This window comes from Ovis canadensis, chromosome 8, assembly GCF_042477335.2.
Source record: "Ovis canadensis isolate MfBH-ARS-UI-01 breed Bighorn chromosome 8, ARS-UI_OviCan_v2, whole genome shotgun sequence".
NCBI classification, from domain to species: Eukaryota; Metazoa; Chordata; class Mammalia; order Artiodactyla; family Bovidae; genus Ovis; species Ovis canadensis.
In genome coordinates this window covers 40597154-40615572 of record NC_091252.1, presented here as the reverse complement: position 1 = coordinate 40615572, position 18419 = coordinate 40597154, and the positions used below count along the sequence as shown (strand labels likewise).

Genomic DNA, 18419 nt, shown 5'->3' with positions numbered 1-18419 from the left:
CCGTCTAGATTTTTAAAAAATTGCTTGTGCATTATACCATCACAGATTGACCCATTTGGAGCTCTGAGCTCAAGTGGGTACTAAAGCAAAAAGAAAAGAGTCTAGCATCATGTAGGTGGTTTGAAATGCCAGGGTTTTGTGTGTGTGTGTGTGTGTGTGTGTGTGTGTGTGTGTGTGTGGAGTAGTGTAATATCCTTTCTTTTTTATGCAATTCTGCTGAAATCTAAAGTGAAATTCAAAAGAACATGGAACTTGCATGTTGAGGCTGTGCACATGCTGGTTGAGCCTGGGTGCTTTGTTTCAGGTATAAACTATACATCCCAGTGTAATTCAGAAATGACAACTTCTAGGGAGAATGAGAAAAGATTCTTTGAGTCACAGAGTAGGTTAAAATATATAGTTTTTCTAACTCCATCTAGGGTGCTCAGGCTGTCTTGACTGATAAAGATGCCTTAAAAATTTTAGATGCCTTAAAAAAATTAAGGTCCGTCTAGTCAATGCTATGGTTTTTCCAGCGGTCACATATTGATGTGAGAGTTGGACTGTGAAGAAAGCGGAGCGCCGAATAATTGATACTTTTGAACTGTGGTGTTGGAGAAGACTCTGAGAGTCCCTTGGACTGCAAGGAGATCCAACCAGTCCATCCTAAAGGAGATCAGTCCTGGGTGTTCATTGGAAGGACTGATGTTGAAGCTGAAACTCCAATACTTTGGCCACCTCATGCGAAGAGCTGACTCATTGGAAAAGACCCTGATGCTGGGAGGGATTGGGGGTAGGAGGAGAAGGGGACGACAGAGGATGAGATGGCTGAATGGCATCACCAACTCGATGGACATGGGTTTGGGTGGACTCTGGGAGTTGGTGATGGACAGGGAGGCCTGGCGTGTTGCAGTTCATAGGGGACAACAGAGGATGAGATGGCTGAATGGCATCACCAACTCGATGGACATGGGTTTGGGTGGACTCTGGGAGTTGGTGATGGACAGGGAGGCCTGGCGTGCTGCAGTTCATAGGGGACAACAGAGGATGAGATGGCTGAATGGCATCACCGACTCGATGGACATGGGTTTGGGTGGACTCTGGGAGTTGGTGATGGACAGGGAGGCCTGGCGTGCTGCAGTTCATAGGGGACAACAGAGGATGAGATGGCTGAATGGCATCACCGACTCGATGGACATGGGTTTGGGTGGACTCTGGGAGTTGGTGATGGACAGGGAGGCCTGGCGTGCTGCAGTTCATAGGGTCCCAAAGAGTCTGACACGACTGAACTGAACTGAAAAAAATTCATTCAGCAAACATTTATTAAGCTCTTACTCTATGATATAGGATTCTTCCTTCTATTAATTTCCCCAGTTTTATTGAGATATAATTGACAGAAAACATTGTATAAGTTTAAAGTGTACAGTGTGTTGGTTTGATACATTTATGTTGTAAAATGACTACAACCACAGTATTAACTACCACCTCTATCCTGTAACGTAGTTACCTTTTTTATAGTGAAAAGATGTAGAGTCAACTCTCTCAGCAACATTCAAGTGTATGATAGTGTTCTTAGCTATAATCACCGTAGTATACACCATTCTGTACTATACCCTTTGACCAGTCTCCTCATTTCTGCCACCCCTCAGCCCCAGGTAATCCCTTCTCTACTCTGTGTTTCTCAGATAGAGATACTTTAAGGCACACACAAGAATTAAGACCTAGCATTTGTTAAGTTCATTAAAAATAGTCACCTGGTAGTATAAGCTTTAAATTTGTTCAACTATTATTTACCCATTATTTCCACAGCTTGACATCTATACTAACAACAATAATAATACCTTACATTTATAGAGTTGTCCCTCCAAATCCACAGGGGATTGGTTTCAGGGCATCCCACCTCCACACTGGAATACCAGATTTCTTCAGTACTCAAGTCCCTTGTGTGAAATGGTGTAGCATTTTCATATAACCTATGCGCATCCCTACAATATACTTTAACTCATCTCTAGATTATTTATAATACCTAATATAATGTAAATGCTAGGTAAAGAGTTGTAAGTACAATATAAGTGCCATATAAATAGTTGCCTGCATGACAAAGTCAAGTTTTGCTTTTTGGAAATTTCTGAAAATTTTTTTCCTAAATATTTTCCACAGGAGTAACTTGAATCTGTGGATAAGGAACCTACAGATACGGAAGGCTGATTATAGATTGATTTATAGTTCATAAAGTGTTTTCATGTGTTATCCAAAATCTGAGCTGACTAGTAACCTTAAAGTTATTTGGTGCTTTTACGTTATTTGTCAGAAGACAATCATAGTGACCTTTGATTTCATGGGGAAAGAATCTGTCACTAATGGAATTCGTAAAGGAAATTATGCTTTGCTGTTTAAAGACTACTGTTACAAAAGGTAAAATTAAAAAGGAAAACCCTTGTAGCCTATTCAGCTTCCTGGATGGTAGTGGTTGACAGTCGAGGAATTATTTCTTTGCTGAGATTGTGCTTTATCTGAGATCAGTTATGTTAAGAAACAACACCTGAGTTAGAAGGCAATTCTAATTTAAATTAATCTGAGCCACAAAATGCTCGATTGTTTTCAGTTTCAAAATCTCTTCTTAGCTGTTTTCATGCTTTTCAATATTTTCATATTAGTTCACGATACAGACTTTGCAGAAGGATATGCCAAAATATGACTTCCTATTCTTAAGCAAAACTGACAAATGCCTTTTTTCTTATTATCTGTAAATTGCAAATGTCTGAAGGCCTGTCATAATTGGATGCGTCATCCTGAGATTTAAATGCATGACAGTTTTCAAACGTGATTTGAAAAATGAACATGACTCTAAGGAAGGAAGGGCGAGGCTGGCAGAACACGGGGTGGTACTAATAGAATTAAATGTATGCATTCTTTTTCAAATAGTTACTGATTATATACGTAAGTAGCCTATGCTTTTCTTTCAGAACTTTGCAGAAAACACTATGAATGAACTCCTTGGCTGGTATGGCTATGATAAGGTTGAATTGAAAGACGGTGAAGATATTGAATTCAGGAGCTATCCTACAGATGGAGAGAGCCGGCAGCACATTTCTGTTCTCAAAGGTAATGACATTTAATGTCCCTTTGTTCACGCAAACAAGGATTAACTATCTCAACCTGCCAGAATTGAGTTGCTCTGGGACTCATTTTGTTGATTATGCCAATAGTTGATTTAAATGTACATCCCCAGGAGTGCTTTCCCATAAGCAGAATATAAGAGCACAACATAAAACAAAAACAGTCACAGCTTAATTTCTTTCCAGCAATGGGAGGGCTAGCTAGACAGTGCTCGGGATCCTAAGCACTGCGGTCCTGCTCACAAAGGTAGAGAAAGGGACAGCGTTTGCTAACTTCTACTTTCCTAAACCCTTTGATATATCAATTGTTAAGGACTGGTGCTTTCTGTTAAGTGAAATGTTAGGTTTAAAGTTTCAGACTGCAAGAGACAATCATGGTTAATTTGGTAATTTCTCTTCTTGCCCCCCAGTTTTAGGTGAGAATTCTAAAGGAGAGCCCTACTTCTATTTTCTGTTTGAAGTGTTCACCTTATCCCCACAGCCTTGGATAGGGTAAGAAGAAAAGTAAGAGAGTAGTAGATGATTGGATCCTATATTATTCTTTAGGAATTATCATCGAAGCCTGGCCAGAGAGTAGAAATTAGAGGCTTGGCAGAGTTGAATTAACACTGATTCTCCCGGTGGGTAGCAATGCCAGATACCCCATGAGGGAAGCCTAGAACCCTTGGTGGGTGTTGCTCTGCATACTGAGTTGATTAACCTAAATATGGATTGAAGATTTGTTCATCAAAGAAAAGAAGAGGAATATGTGAATATCCATAAAGGAATATCCATTTGGGGAACTTGAATAAAATGTGGGCTAAATTAATTGTGTGATATCATTGGCAATTTGATCTGTATTTTCATTGCATTCAAAATCTTTTGGCATACACTACCTGTTCATGCACTTTATTTCCAGTCTCTAAGATAGTGCTTTTCCTTCTTATATGCCAAGCAACGAAATGTAAATGAGCTGTCCTGCGGGCATGTGGAATTGAACGTACGTGACAAATCTTATGTTAAGCTTGCTATGAAATTGTACATATCATGTTACAGAGATAATAATTTCACTGTAAATGAAAAATGCAAGTCATGAGTTTTAGTCTATAAACTAATAGCTCATTTAATACTTGGTCTAGGTAATAATCTTTGCCTCTGGGGAACTTGGAGAGAATGCCATGATATGCTGCTGAAGGGAAAAAGTTGTTTTCCATGGTTGAGTGTTTTATTTTTTAATGGTTCATATGTGAGGATAAAATTCACAAAGTTCATATCATTAGAAGTTTTCTTTATGATCATTTTTGTTAATTTGTAAAAATTATTTTATTTATTTATTTTTGACTGTGCTGTATCTTCGTTGCTGTGTGTGGGCTTTTCTCAAGTTGCGGCCAATACATGGACTCAATAGTCGTGGTTCCTGGGCTCTAGAGCACAGGCTCAGTAGTTGTGGTGCATGGGTTTAGCTGCTCCAAGGCATGTGGGACCTTCCTGGACCGTGGATCGAACCCATGTCTCCTGCATTGGCAGGTGAATTCTTTACCACTGAGTCACAAGGAAGCTCCATTTTTGTTAATTTTTAATGTCTATTAATGGGTTAATGAGTCTACCCTGTGAAATAACAGTTTGTGTTCTTTTTTCCTAATCATCAGCTTCTTTCTCATTGGTTCTTTATTACCACTCACCTTTATAATATATCAGGACCTGGTTACCATGGTAGGGGACCACTTTTTAAGCTTCTCCTTTGGTAGCCAGAGAGCGATACCTGCCATATATCACTTTGTACATGGAAAAGGTTAATTGCCTCTCAATTTTCTGTGGGCTTTTACAGTGTGAAAATTCATCACTACGATACAGTAGAGATATTAGCTATCATGGTGGAGCAAATTATAAAGGAGCCCATAAGAAATTTATGGTAACACAGCTGAGAAAGGTTCAGGATTAAGTTCTGGTAAAGTGTTTCAAGATTGGCAAGAAAAAAAATTTTATTCCATAGCCATTTTACTTCAGAAAATGTGGTTGTAAGGAAAGTAAGTCTCTTCAACATATTGAATGATTTTTTTTTCTTTTACAGAAAATTCTTTGCCAAAACCCAAATTACCTGAGGACAGTGTTATTTCACCATACAATATAAGCACAGGCTATTCAGGGCTTGCCACAGGAAATGGACTCAGTGACTCACCTGCAGGGTCGAAGGATCATGGCAATGTGCCCATTATTGTACCTTTAATTCCGCCACCTTTCATAAAGCCGCCAGCAGGTAAGTCACTACTGGGGTTTCCAGTGATAATAATTTACAGAAAATTGTTTAAACTACCCTATGATAATTATTAAATGCTTAAGTTTATTTTCGAAAACACTGTTTTAGGGACATTGCAGCTAAGACATGTGAGTGTATGTATCATTTGAAGAACATTACTTTATTAAGCAAATACCCCCAATCTACTACTGCTTAGGCTGTCCACCTTCAGCTGACAATAAATTTTCCTACCCCTGGCTACAAAAAAAGTTATTTTCCTTGTCTGAAATCTATTTAAAATTAAGAAGGATAAATTAATTTTTAAAAAAAGTTATATACTGATCGGTTAACAAGAAAAAAAGGAACCATGGTTGAGCTCTTTGGTGTGGTGCAATGAGGACCACGTCTCCCTGGTGCGTTTCCCAAAGGAAGGGGCAATTTATAAAGCGTGTGTGGCAGGCTTGTTCCCCAGTGCGCCTTTCTTCTAAATCCACTTAAGAAACAACCCAGGTTACTCATCTCATACAGAGTTGTTTCTAATTCCTGGAAAGCTTTCTTTAAGAGCTTTTTGAAAAATGGAGATTCAAATTTTACTTGGATGAAAATGTAATCATCATGTAGTTCTTGTATATTTCCAGAAAATTAGATGGCAGTGTATTAAGCTAGATGGCAATAGGCTGAACATGATGTTCTGTTGCAGGTTAGGTTACAGTTATGTTCCACATGGAGAAAGAAGTTCAGTAATATTGTATCTGGCTTGTTGTAAAATGTTAGAATTTTGCTAGAATGCTTAATTGCTGTGCTGGTTATTTTTCTGTATGTTGAATTAAGCAATGATAAATAATGAATTTTGATAGCAGTACTTATCATAACTCACTAAAGATAACACTTGTGTTATTATTTTTTTTTGAGGTGAGAGAAGATAGGTGTTTGGTTATGTTTCCATAAATGGTGAATATGTTTGTAAGATATAAATTACTGGGCTTACATTATAGATATATTTATACCATCTTCTAAGTGTTACTAACATTTTCCTTCATGGTATGGGCATATTCTCTTACTTGACCTATTACATTTTAGCAGCAAAAGTGTCCTTTCATACTGAGGTCCTCACATATGTCATGAAAATCCATTTACATATCAAAATCACTTGTGATCATGTTTGTCTACCAAATACTAACATAATTTTTGTTTCATGTAATGTTTGTCTTCGTAATGCCACTGTTATTCTTTGGTTGATTGTTTTATGGTGCAGAGGGACCCAGATTTATCTCCTAAAGGGTCAAAGATATATTTTGCGTAGGACAACTGGAGAGAAAATTGACTAATCTTGTAAATGTAGGATTCTTTGTTTCGACGTATGTCCAATGGCTTCAGTGCGTGGTGATGTTGAGGATACCAGTAAAACAGCCTAAGTGAAAAGAACACAGGCTTCAGGCTCAGATAGATTGGGTTCAAATCTAGACTTTGTCATTTACTGGGTCTGTGAGTGTAGAGCAGCTATGTAATTTCCACATATATAAAATGGGGGTTGCAGTTTCACCACCTGAGATAGTTGTGGCCCTGAGATGAGAAAATATATGTAAAGCACCAGCATAGTGCTTGCCACATGGAAACCATTTGGTACATGCCATGCCTCTTTTTCTTTTTTTTTTTTTCAGACCTTATTCTGCCCTAGAGTTATCATGCACATAATTTGTGCATAAAAAGGTGTGCATCCAAATGCAAATTCCCCTCTAAGGTTTATTTGAGCAAAGCAAACAGCTCTAGAAATTAGCATAGCTGAGGCTAACATGAGTTTGGCATGCCAAAAAACCTGCCCTGGAGTTTCCTGCTGAGCCAGCCACGTGGAATTCAAGCACACAGCTCCTATTTAACTCTAATTCCACATCAGATCAGGAAATAAATATGCAAAGGATAGAGGCCAAAAATTGAGCCTTGGAAGTCTTAGATGTAAAAACTCTGAGGAATTAAAAGCCAGAGTAACTGAACACCAGTGGTTTTGTGCTGTCTTCCATGGAATTCTAGGACACTCATCTGTTGAAAACAGAATATAGGGGAGGACATGTTTAATTTTCTGTATCTGCTCTAAACCTTGACGCAGTCCTACTCCAGGGTTCCATATGACAAGACAAAGGTACACAAAGTTCTCTGCTTTCAAGGAGCTTACTCTATTATTCCCTAAGCAGAAACTTACAGCAGGGATGAATTTTGACTTATGTTATCTAGTGCAGGGGTCGGAAAGCTTTGTCAATGGCCAGATAGTATTTAAGGCTTTGGAGCTATCCTGTCCTGTCACAGCTACTGAACTCTGCTGCAGCAGCAGAAAATCAGCCATAGATAACCAGGCCATGAACAAATGGGCCTGGTTGTGTTCTAATAAAACTTTATTTACAAAAAGAGCAGCAAACAGGGTTTGGCTCAGGGAAAACAGCTTGCTGACCCTTGCGTTAGGGTAAGATTGGCAGAAGTCTCATGATAACAGGAAGGTGAATAGAGTTTCTAAGAGTCGCGCTATGAGCTTTGTTAAAGTGCTGTCTGTTACATCGTAAGGAAGGGACAGTGACAGGTTAGGAAAACAGCAGGGTTTTCAGGGAATGTGGCGGTGAGCTCTGTCACATAATAGTCGTCCACCAGGGTCTGTTGAATAAATGAATGAATGACATATTCAAATTCCTACTGCACATACATAAATAGTACAGGCTACTCTGTTGTTCACTGAGAAAGTGCGAGGATCTTGTTTGAGTTGGTCTCAACCTTTTTGACCACAACCATAGCCTTTGTGACAGTGCTTTGAGTCCTTATCCATAGATAAGTGTAAAGTTCACCAGTTATCCAAAAACTCCTATCTAGTTAATCATTTCAGTTCTTCCTTTTGCTAAAACTTTTACCAGAGTTATTATTCAAGATAGGTTGAGGGACACTCACTGTCAATTTTCTCACCATATATAGGTTAATGTGGCATTTCTGAGGGAAACTAATCATACAATGGCTGAAAGAAAGCGGCCCCTTGATAATCAGGCCCTGAATAATTTAGAGTTGACTGTATCAAGCAAGTGTCTACCTCTCAGGATAGGGAAGATGAGCACTGTATGTGTACTCTGGATTCCTGGAATGAAAATAACTATTAGCGTTCAAATTATTCCTGTTATACTGTAAACTAGCTATGTGAAAATGCTCACGATACCTTATGTTCCTATTAAATCCTGTAGTTATGAAACTAATTCAAATTTATTATTTTATGTACTTTGATCTTAATAATAACCCCAAGAAATAGCATTTGAGATATCATTAAGTAAAGAACTGAAGCTCAGATAGTTAAGTGGCTTTCTCAAGGTCACGTGGCTTCCAAGTACTTGAGTCTAGTACTAAAGTCTTCTGATTCCTAATCCAATATTCTTTTTAATATAAAGTTGCCATTTCAGCATATTTATATAGAATTTCCCTAGACTGTATCAGAATAGGAATACTTGTTAATATGCCACTTCAGATTCCTTTAATGACAGGGGATACAACTTGTTTCTGCAGAAGGTTATTTTTTTCAAGCCCACCTCTACTGGGAGACTTGATAAGTTCTCTAGCTCTAAGCATCTGTGGTTCTGTGAGCCTGGGTGACCTAGTAATAGTAGTAAAACCCCAGCTTGGTTTTAAAGTCTTGCCATCATGAGGCAAGTTGCTTCTGCTCCGAGGTACCAGAAGGCTACATCTGGTCAGGCACTAGTTCCAGAGAGTGTTTCATGTGCTCAGGCAGGCTCACCACTGGATCTCATCCACGTTTGGCAGCCAGTGGGCCCAGTGGAATTCTCGTGATCGGGAACACAGTGATACCACACTTGCTTGGATTTCCACTCTGCTTTTGCACAGCTGCAGACAGAAGTGTGGGGGTAGCTTATTTCTGGGCCTCGGGGACTGCTTTTCTGTTCCTGCACCCCTTTTCTTCTGAGAAGGGGAACTCCTCATGTCTTGGTGATTACCACAAGCTTTGACCTGTCTTTGGCTGCATATTTCCATCCAATTTCAACCGATTTCCGAGGCTAAGCTGCCCTTCCCCCCTCGGAGACAGAATCTGGCCCTTGGTGTAGGGTTTGTGACATCACGGTCGTTGCTGTGGTAATAGACTTGTTATAAACACAGAATAATAGCTCTGCTTTTACTTTTTTTTCCCCCCTCCAAACAAACGAAGGGAATCACCATGATCCTTAAATAAAAATCACAAACTTTTCTGCAGTGGACAGAGTAAGGTTTTGCCATACAGAGTAGCCATTTAAAAAAACAGCTGTAAGAATATAGTTATAAGAATAATATTAGAAAATAATAGAAAGTATTGGCCAACTCTTTTTATGCAAACATTCCTTTATCCTTTAAGTTAGAATGAACATGAAAACCTCCTTCTTTGCTAATTTAAAAAACCAGAGTGTAAGCATAGTCTGAAGTGACAGAATATATATCAGCAAGAGTTTTGAAAGATAACTCAGGTTAATTACATTGTAACCTTGCTGTAAATCTTCTCATATTAGAGATTTTTAATATGGGTTCAACCCTTTGGGACTTCATTCAGAGAGGGTTGTACCACTAAAGGACTTTCGGCATGGATTATAAGAGCTGTACAATAGTGAGTCTCCATCAAAATACTTATGTCTGCTCTGCTCCCCTGCAAGTTTGACTACTGAAGCAAAGCCATTCAAAATGAATTTTAAATTCAGTAATTTTTTTTTTTACAAAGACCTTATATTGGTCTTTATTACTTTACATATGTAATAGCACTCTGTTCCATTGACCAGGTGGCTCAGATGGTAAAAAATATGCCTGCAGTGCAGGAGACCTGGGTTTGATCCCTGGGTTAGGAAGATCCCCTGGAGAGGGGAGTGGCTACTCCCTCCAGTATTCTTGCCTGGAGAATACCATGGACAGAGAATCCTGGCATACTATACAGTACATGGGGTCACAAAAAGTTGGACACAACTGAACAATTAACACTTTCACTTCCATTTCCATTGACTAGACATCAGGTCTCTGCAGTGGTTGGGCAAGGTTAGGTCTCCCCACCTTGCCTACTCCTCGTTAAAGTAACCAACTGGAACTTGAACCAGGATTTTTTATCTCTTACTCTTAGACTTGTCCCAAGAACAACATTTTGTTTCCAAGACTTAAAAATGTCAGTAAAACAATTAGTATGCTTTGTTTTGCTGAAGAGGTAGCAGAGACTTTGCTAGTGAAAGTTTCACTGAGCCTGACTGCAGAAAACACTGTATATCTAGGAAACAGCATTTTAGATCTGAGTCTTTTGACAGGTTTTTCTGGAGGCTTATAACTTGCCAGTTACAAGTCCAGAATCCCTCTAGATCTCTGAATACCTTAAAAATAAAATGAATGTGAAAAAAGGAGGGAATACACCTCTCTGGATGCATTTATATGGCAGTTTTGAATAACATGTCTTTTACCTTCAATGATAAGTGACCATATTCTTGTTCCAGTATGTTCCCATGTGTGAGGTGAGACATAGGGTCCATCCATATGGCACTTGCAGGTTTATGTGGGGGACTTGAGATTAAGCTCCTGAAACCAGTTTGATTTCCTTTGTGCAGAAGCGTCTTGCCTTTCTTGGAAAACAATGACCATTTCCTGTCTTCCAGGATGGTTTGCTTTCAGTGAGCTTTCCACATTTGTGTTCAGTCATAGTCATGGAAATGTATTTTTTCAGGCAAATCTTGAAATTCTTTAGGGGTTATAAGAACTGGGCTCTAAGGAACCATTAGCTTACCGGAGAATATGGAAACATTCACGTGATCTGCTAAGCTCTATGTATATAGCTGAGTAAGCCACAGTTAATAAGCATGTTACTTTCTGGCTCTTGTAATTCTTACATGGAGCTGTACTTGCAGGGAAGTGGGAATCAGAATGTGGTTTGCGTTATGATCATTATTTATTTTATCTGTTACTCAATATTCTTGGGGCTTGCATATGAATGCTGTATTCCAAATAGCCATTGAGAAAACAGGATTTAATAAAAATTGCCTTGCCATTTATTTATTTGTCCAAATTTTAAAATATGATTATTAAATAAAATTACCTACGGTTAATGGGATTTGGATGAGTTACTATTTATGTAGCAGATACATTTCTCATCAAAAAGAAGAGGTTCATTAAACCCTCAGATTTGGAGAGTTTTCCAAACCACTTAGGACAAGGACAGGAGGAATTATGGCAAATGGCAAGAGTACTAGTAGTTAATAAAAGTATTGATATAATCTCATCAAGCTAATATTTTCTGAGCACTTATTATGGGCCAGGCAATGTGCTAATAGATTATCTCATCTAATTTTCAGAACAACTCTGTGTGGATGCTATTATTAACTTTGTTTTACAGATGAGGAAACTGAGACCCAGAAAAGTTAAGCAACTTGTCTGAGGTCACACAGGTAATAAGTGGCCAAGCTGTTAGCTGAACTTAGGTGCAGTATCTCCTTAACTCATATTCATACCACTGGTCTATCGAAAACACAGTATCAGTCTTTTAGTCAATAATGTATTTACTGAATGTTCTTTATATTGTATGAGATAAGATAAATATATACAATATAAATACAAATTATATGTAATATATATATTATGAAACATTATATATATACACACACATACATATATACATGGTGGAGCTTCCCAGGTGGCACTAGTGATAAAGAACTTGCCTGCCAGTGCAGGAGATATAAGAGATACAGGTTCGATCCCTGGGTTGTAAAGATGCCCTGAAGGAGGGCATGGCAACCCACTCAAGTATTCTTACCTGAAGAGTCCCCATGGACAGAAGAGTCTTGCGGGCTACAGTCCATAGGGTCACAAGGAATCAGACACAACTGAAGTGACTTAGCACACACACATGCACACGTACATGGTACAAATACATTTATCATCCCTGACCACCAAGCACTTAAAGTATACTTGATATATAATCAAAACATGATTCTACTTTGGTTTTGGGAAGTATAATTTAATTTCAGCAGCAGTGGGAGGGTACATGGTGGCAGTAGAAGGGCAGTTAAAGTGGAGTAGTAGGAAGTGTTACAGGCAGATTCTCGGGAGCTGTTGTGTTTGTACAAGGAGGAGTGGCATCTGAAACCCAATGTAGGCCAGAAGATAGTCACTGAAAATTCAAAGTGATAAAAAAGACACAAAATGAAGCTTTACAATGTTAACTACTATGACATGGGTCCTGTTTTATCTTTTTAAATGTAATCAAGGGGTCTTGAAAAGTTATTTCAAATTTCAACATGTTCAGTCATTCTTTTGTTGTTGTTTTACGAATTGATTGTTGGCTGTGCTGGGTCTTCCTTGCTACACGCAGGCTTTCTCTAGTTGAGGTGAGTGGCGGCTACTCTTCATTGCCGTGCACAGAGGCTTCTCACTGAGGTGGCTTCTCTTGTGGAGCAGCAAGGCTTTGGGCATACAGGCTTTAGTAGACACGGCTCTAGAGTGCTGTTCAGTCATTCTTAATGCCAAATAGGATGTGTAGTTTGAATGCTAGCATGATGTGGTGGAGAAACTGCCAGAGCAAGAACCAGGAGAGACCTGGATTGTTAACGCCAGCTCTGCCATTGATGGGTTGTATAACCTTGGATAAGCCACTTAGCGTCTCTGAGCCTCAGTTTCCTTGTCTGAAAAATGATGTAGTTAATTTAAGTACTCTGTAATTTCCCTATATTTTTAAAATCTTGGCTTTGTGACTTATATAGTGAATTGCCTAGATGATTTTATGATTTGAAAGGGTCTATTTTAACATGCCACAATATATATTTGTTAATTAATTGAAGATATTTAAAGCCAGTTACGTATGTGTATAGTTACAGCAGCTGAAAGTCTGATGGAAGATTTATGCTATTTAGGGCAACTTTCAATGATTGTTAATTTTTACTTTGAAAGAGTCATAAATAAATGCAGAAAATGAACTTATGGTTACCAAGGGGGAAAGGTGGGAAGGAGGGATAAACTGGAAGACTGGGATTAATATATACACACTACTATATATAAAATAGATAACTAATAAGAACCTATGTATGGCACAGGGAACTCTGCTTAACGCTCTTTAATGACCTGTTTGGGAATTAATCTAAAAAAGAGTGGATATATGTATAACTGATTGAACGTGCTGTACAGAAGAAAATAACACAACATTGTATATCAACTATACTCCAATAAAAATTAATAGAAATAAAATAAAATCAAGAAAAAGTGCCAGAAAGTGTTAAATATGAGTAAATAAGAAGATTAATATCACTCATATGTTATTAAATCTAATCATTTTGATGTTATATATAAGTTTTGATCACTAGAAGTATTTTCCAAAATTTCTGACAAAGAGAAGTCACAGTATGTCAAATATAATTTACCAAAACAGGCACAAGAATTAATAGAAAACCTGAGTAATTCTACATTTCCTGAGTAGTAAGGAAGTTAAATAATTAAATCATTTTACAAAGGACATTCTAGACCCAGATAGATTCAATGTTAAATTCTACCATTTAAGGAAAAAATAAAAACAAACTTAGAGAAACTCTCTTAGAGAAATAGAAATCATTTTATGATGCCAGCATGACCTTGATCTTATCACATGACAAAGGCATTAAAAATCAAAATGATAATTTAATGTAATTAGTTTACATTAACATGGGAAAATTGTTTATCATAAACAATGATTCAAAAATCCTGAAGAAAATCATAGCAAATCAAAGTCAGTGATATAAACAGTAGGATAATGTGTCATGACTAAATAATTTTTTCTAGGAATGCAAGATTGATTTAAATTGTAAAAATAGTTAATATAATTAACTAATTGACAGAACAAAAAATAAAGCTCATAGAATATTCTCAAAAAATGCAGAAATTTAAAAGTTGATAAAAATTTAACACAATAATAAAAACTCTTATAAAAGTAGGAATAGAATGGAACTTCCATAATGTGACAAGCAATATCCACAAAAACCTACTGCTAACATTGTACATAATGGTGAAATATTGAAAGCTTTTCTCTTGAAGTCCAGAATCAGATAAAGATAACCAGTATCACCATTTCTATTTAATTTTGTACTAGAATTCATCAAAAATGTAAGAAAACAAGAAAAAGAAGCAAAAAATATAAGATTTTAAAGGTAGAAATGCTATTTTGTTTAGAACCTCTCTCCCTCAACAGTGAACAGGTAAACTATTATAATGAATCAGTTCTGTTCAGTTCAGTCACTCAGTCGTGTCTGACTCTTTGTGACCCCATGAATTGCAGCATGCCAGGCCTCCCTGTCCATTACCAACTTCCTGAGTTCACTCAAACTCACGTTCATTGAGTCGGTGATGCCATCCAGCCATCTCATCCTCTGTTGTCCCCTTTTCCTCCTGCCCCTAATCCCTCCCAGCATCAGAGTCTTTTCCAATGAGTCAACTGTTTGCATGAGGTGGCCAAAGTACTGGAATTTCAGCTTTAGCATCATTCCTTCCAAAGAAATCCCAGGGCTGATCTCCTTCAGAATGGACTGGTTGGATCTCCTTGCAGTCCAAGGGACTCTCAAGAGTCTTCTCCAACACCACAGTTCAAAAGCATCAATTCTTCGGTGCTCAGCCTTCTTCACAGTCCAATTCTCACATCCATACATGACTACTGGAAAAACCATAGCCATGACTAGATGGACCTTAGTTGGCAAAGTAACATCTCTGCTTTTGAATATGGTATCTAGGTTGGTCATAACTTTTCTACCAAGGAGTAAGCGTCTTTTAATTTCATGGCTGCAATCACCATCTGCAGTGATTTTGGAGCCCCCCAAAATAAAGTCTGACACTGTTTCCACTGTTTCCCCATCTATTTCCCATGAAGTGATGGGACCAGATGCCATGATCTTCGTTTTCTGAATGTTGAGCTTTAAGCCAACTTTTTCACTCTCCTCTTTCACTTTCATCAAGAGGCTTTTTAGTTCCTCTTCACTTTCTGCCGTAAGGGTGGTGTCATCTGCATTTCTGAGGTTATTGATATTTCTCCCGGCAGTCTTGATTCCAGCTTATGTTTCCTCCAGCTCAGCGTTTCTCATGATGTACTCTGCATATAAATTAAATAAGCAGGGAGACAATATACAGTCTTGACATACACCTTTTCCTATTTGGAACCAGTCTGTTGTTCCATGTCCAGTTCTAACTGTTGCTTCCTGACCTGCATATAGGTTTCTCAAGAGGCAGGTCAGGTGGTCTGGTATTCCCATCTCTTGATTAGTGCTAAACAAATCAGTACCCCTAAATCCATTATATCTATATATTTTAGCCACACACACACACACACACACACACACAAAAACCTTAACAATACCATTTAAAATAGCATCAAACCATCAAATACCAAGGGGGAAGAAAACCTCACGAAATGTGTGCAGGATTGCTACACAAAGAACTATAAACATATAAACTATAAACACAGAGAAAACCTAAATCAGTGAAGGGACACTCCATGTTTAAGAAGTGGAGACTAAATATTCTAAAAAGGCAGATTCTTCCTAAATTGATTGATATATTTAATTTAGTTCTGATAAAAATTTTATCATAAAATGTTGTGGAAAATAAAAAGCTATTTCTAAAATATGCATGGAGATGCAAAGGGGTATGAGTAACCAAAACTATCTTGAAGAATAAAAGCAAAATTAGAAGACTTATACTGTCAGATCTCAATATTTATTATGACTAGAATAATTATTAATTAATTAATATTATTAGTGTTAATTGTTGCTGTTGTTGTTATTCTTCTTTCAACCATATTTAAAATTATCCTTTAGAATTTATTGATCTATATTGAGATATAAAAGAGGTAAGAGCACTTTTTGTTTCATGTCAGTTCTCTTTTGGTTTAATGTTTTATAGAACCTTTCCTTGCAATTATGAAATATATAAATTTTGTAAAAGTGCATAAAACATATATGCATTCTTTTACAAATAGTGATCCTTATGTACTCAAACCTTCTGTCCTCCATAGGGTAACTACTTTCGTGGTAATTATTCCTTTCCTTTCTTCTATAGTTGAAACAACTTGGTATGTCTCCCTAAGTAATATAGCTTATTTTTGCTTATTTTTGGGCTTTATGAAATTATGGTAGCCAGCTTCCAAAATGACCCCCAAATCATAGTCTCCTGGTGGTGTCTTCCTACATTGAATCAGGGATAGTCTGTGTGACCAACTTCTAAGGCTATCATAAAAGGTTATTGTAGTTTCTGCATAATTCTCTCACATTATTCATTCTGTGGGGAGCATGAAGAGACTTAAGCAGTCCTGTGAGGAGGACCCACATAGGCAGGAACTGAGGCCTCCTACCAGTAGCCAGCACTGACTTGCCAGCCCTGGGTCTGAACCACCTTAGAACCACAGGATCCCCCTGTCTAAGTCAAGTCTTCAGGTGACTGTAGCCCCCAAAGACATTTGATTGTAATCTCATGAGCAATCCTGAGTCAGAATTGCTCCAAATCACTCTCAAATACCTAATCCACAGAAACCATGAACAATAATAAATGATTTCTGTTGAATTTTTTAAAAAGACAAGAGATAATGATATAAAGATATACATATAAGCCATTGCAATAGAATCCAGAAAATAACCTAGATTGATTATTTATGACAAAAGTATTAGTCAGCTTGGGTTTCCATAATAAAATATCATAGGCTGCATTGCTTAAATAAGCAACATTAATTCTCTCACAGTTCTGAAGAATGGAAGTCCAGAGCAAAGTCATCAGGGTTAACATCTGGTAAGAACTCTCTCCGTGAGTTGCAGGAGGTTGCCTTTTCCCTGTGTCCTCACATGGCAGAAAGAGATGGCACACTCTCTTGTGTCTCTTCTTATAAGGGCAATAGTCCCATCAGACCAAGGTTCTACCCTCATGACCTCATCTAACCCTACTTAATTCTCAAAACACAGCATCACCTTGGGACTTAGAGCTTCAACATTAATTTTGGAGGGACACAAACATTCAGTCTGTAAGAACAAAAATGACTGTAAAACAGTGAGGAAAGAATATTCTTCTCAATAAAAGTTCTAATGCTAAAAAATGTATGTTGATTCTTCACACCATTCACAAAAATCAGTTCTAGCCGTAGATCTAAATGTGACAGGTAGACCATTAGAGCTTGTAGAAGAAAACCTCAGAGAATATATTTATGATCTTTAGTAGGCCAGTACTTCTTAAACTATATACTATAGGCATTAACCATAAAGAAAAAAGTTGATTAAATAGACTCTGTTAAAGTTAAGAATTTCTGTTGATTAAAAGATATCTTTCAAAAAATGAAGTGGCAAATCAAAGTGGGAAATCATGTTTGTAATACATGTTCCACAAAAGACTCATTCACAATACATAAAGAACCCCTGGAAATAAAAAAGAAGACATCCCAATAGCAAAATGAGCAAAAAATATAAATAGGTACTTCATTAAAGAAAATATCCCAGTGGCCTATAAACATATTAAAAGTTGTTCAGTCTCATTCAGTTCAGTTCAGTCACTCAGTCATGTCCGACTCTTTGCGACCCCATGAATTGCAGCATGCCAGGCCTCCCTGTCCATCACCAACTCCTGGAGTTCACCCAGATTCATGTCCATCAAGTCGGTGATGCCATCCAGCCATCTCATCCTCTGTCGTCTCCTTCTCCTCCTGCCCTCAATCCCTCCCAGCATCAGAGTCTTTTCCAATGAGTCAACTCTTCATATGAGGTGGCCAAAGTATTATTAGTCATTAGGAAAATAAAATTTAAAATCCCAGTGAGATACAAGTATACAAACACTAGAATAGCAAAAATGAAAAAAAATTGACATACCCGGTGTTGGAGAACACAGAGCAACTGGAATGCTCGTACATTGCTGGTGGGAGTATAAACCAGTGTAACCACTCTTGAAAGCTGATTGCCAGCATCTGTTAATGCTGAACGTGTGTGTTTGTGCTCAGTTGCTCAGTTGTGTCTGAGTCTTTGTGAACCCGTGGACTGCATAGCCCACCAGACTCCCCTGTCCATGGGATTTTCCAGGCAAGAATACTGGAGTGGGTTGCCATTTCCCTCCTTCAGGGGTTCTTCCTAACCCAGGGATCCAACCTACAT

The 18419-nt window shown here is 37.9% G+C and overlaps 1 protein-coding gene across 2 annotated transcripts in view; it reads left to right on the top strand.

The window, feature by feature from the left end:
* SOBP (sine oculis binding protein homolog) overlaps positions 1-18419 on the top strand; it is a 167604-nt gene that overhangs the window by 11647 nt on the left and 137538 nt on the right. For both annotated transcript variants that reach the window (XM_069598232.1, XM_069598231.1), the window contains exons 2-3: positions 2946-3084; positions 5149-5334. In XM_069598232.1, the coding sequence (XP_069454333.1) occupies positions 2946-3084; positions 5149-5334 (325 nt within the window). The remainder of the gene's footprint in view (positions 1-2945; positions 3085-5148; positions 5335-18419) is intronic.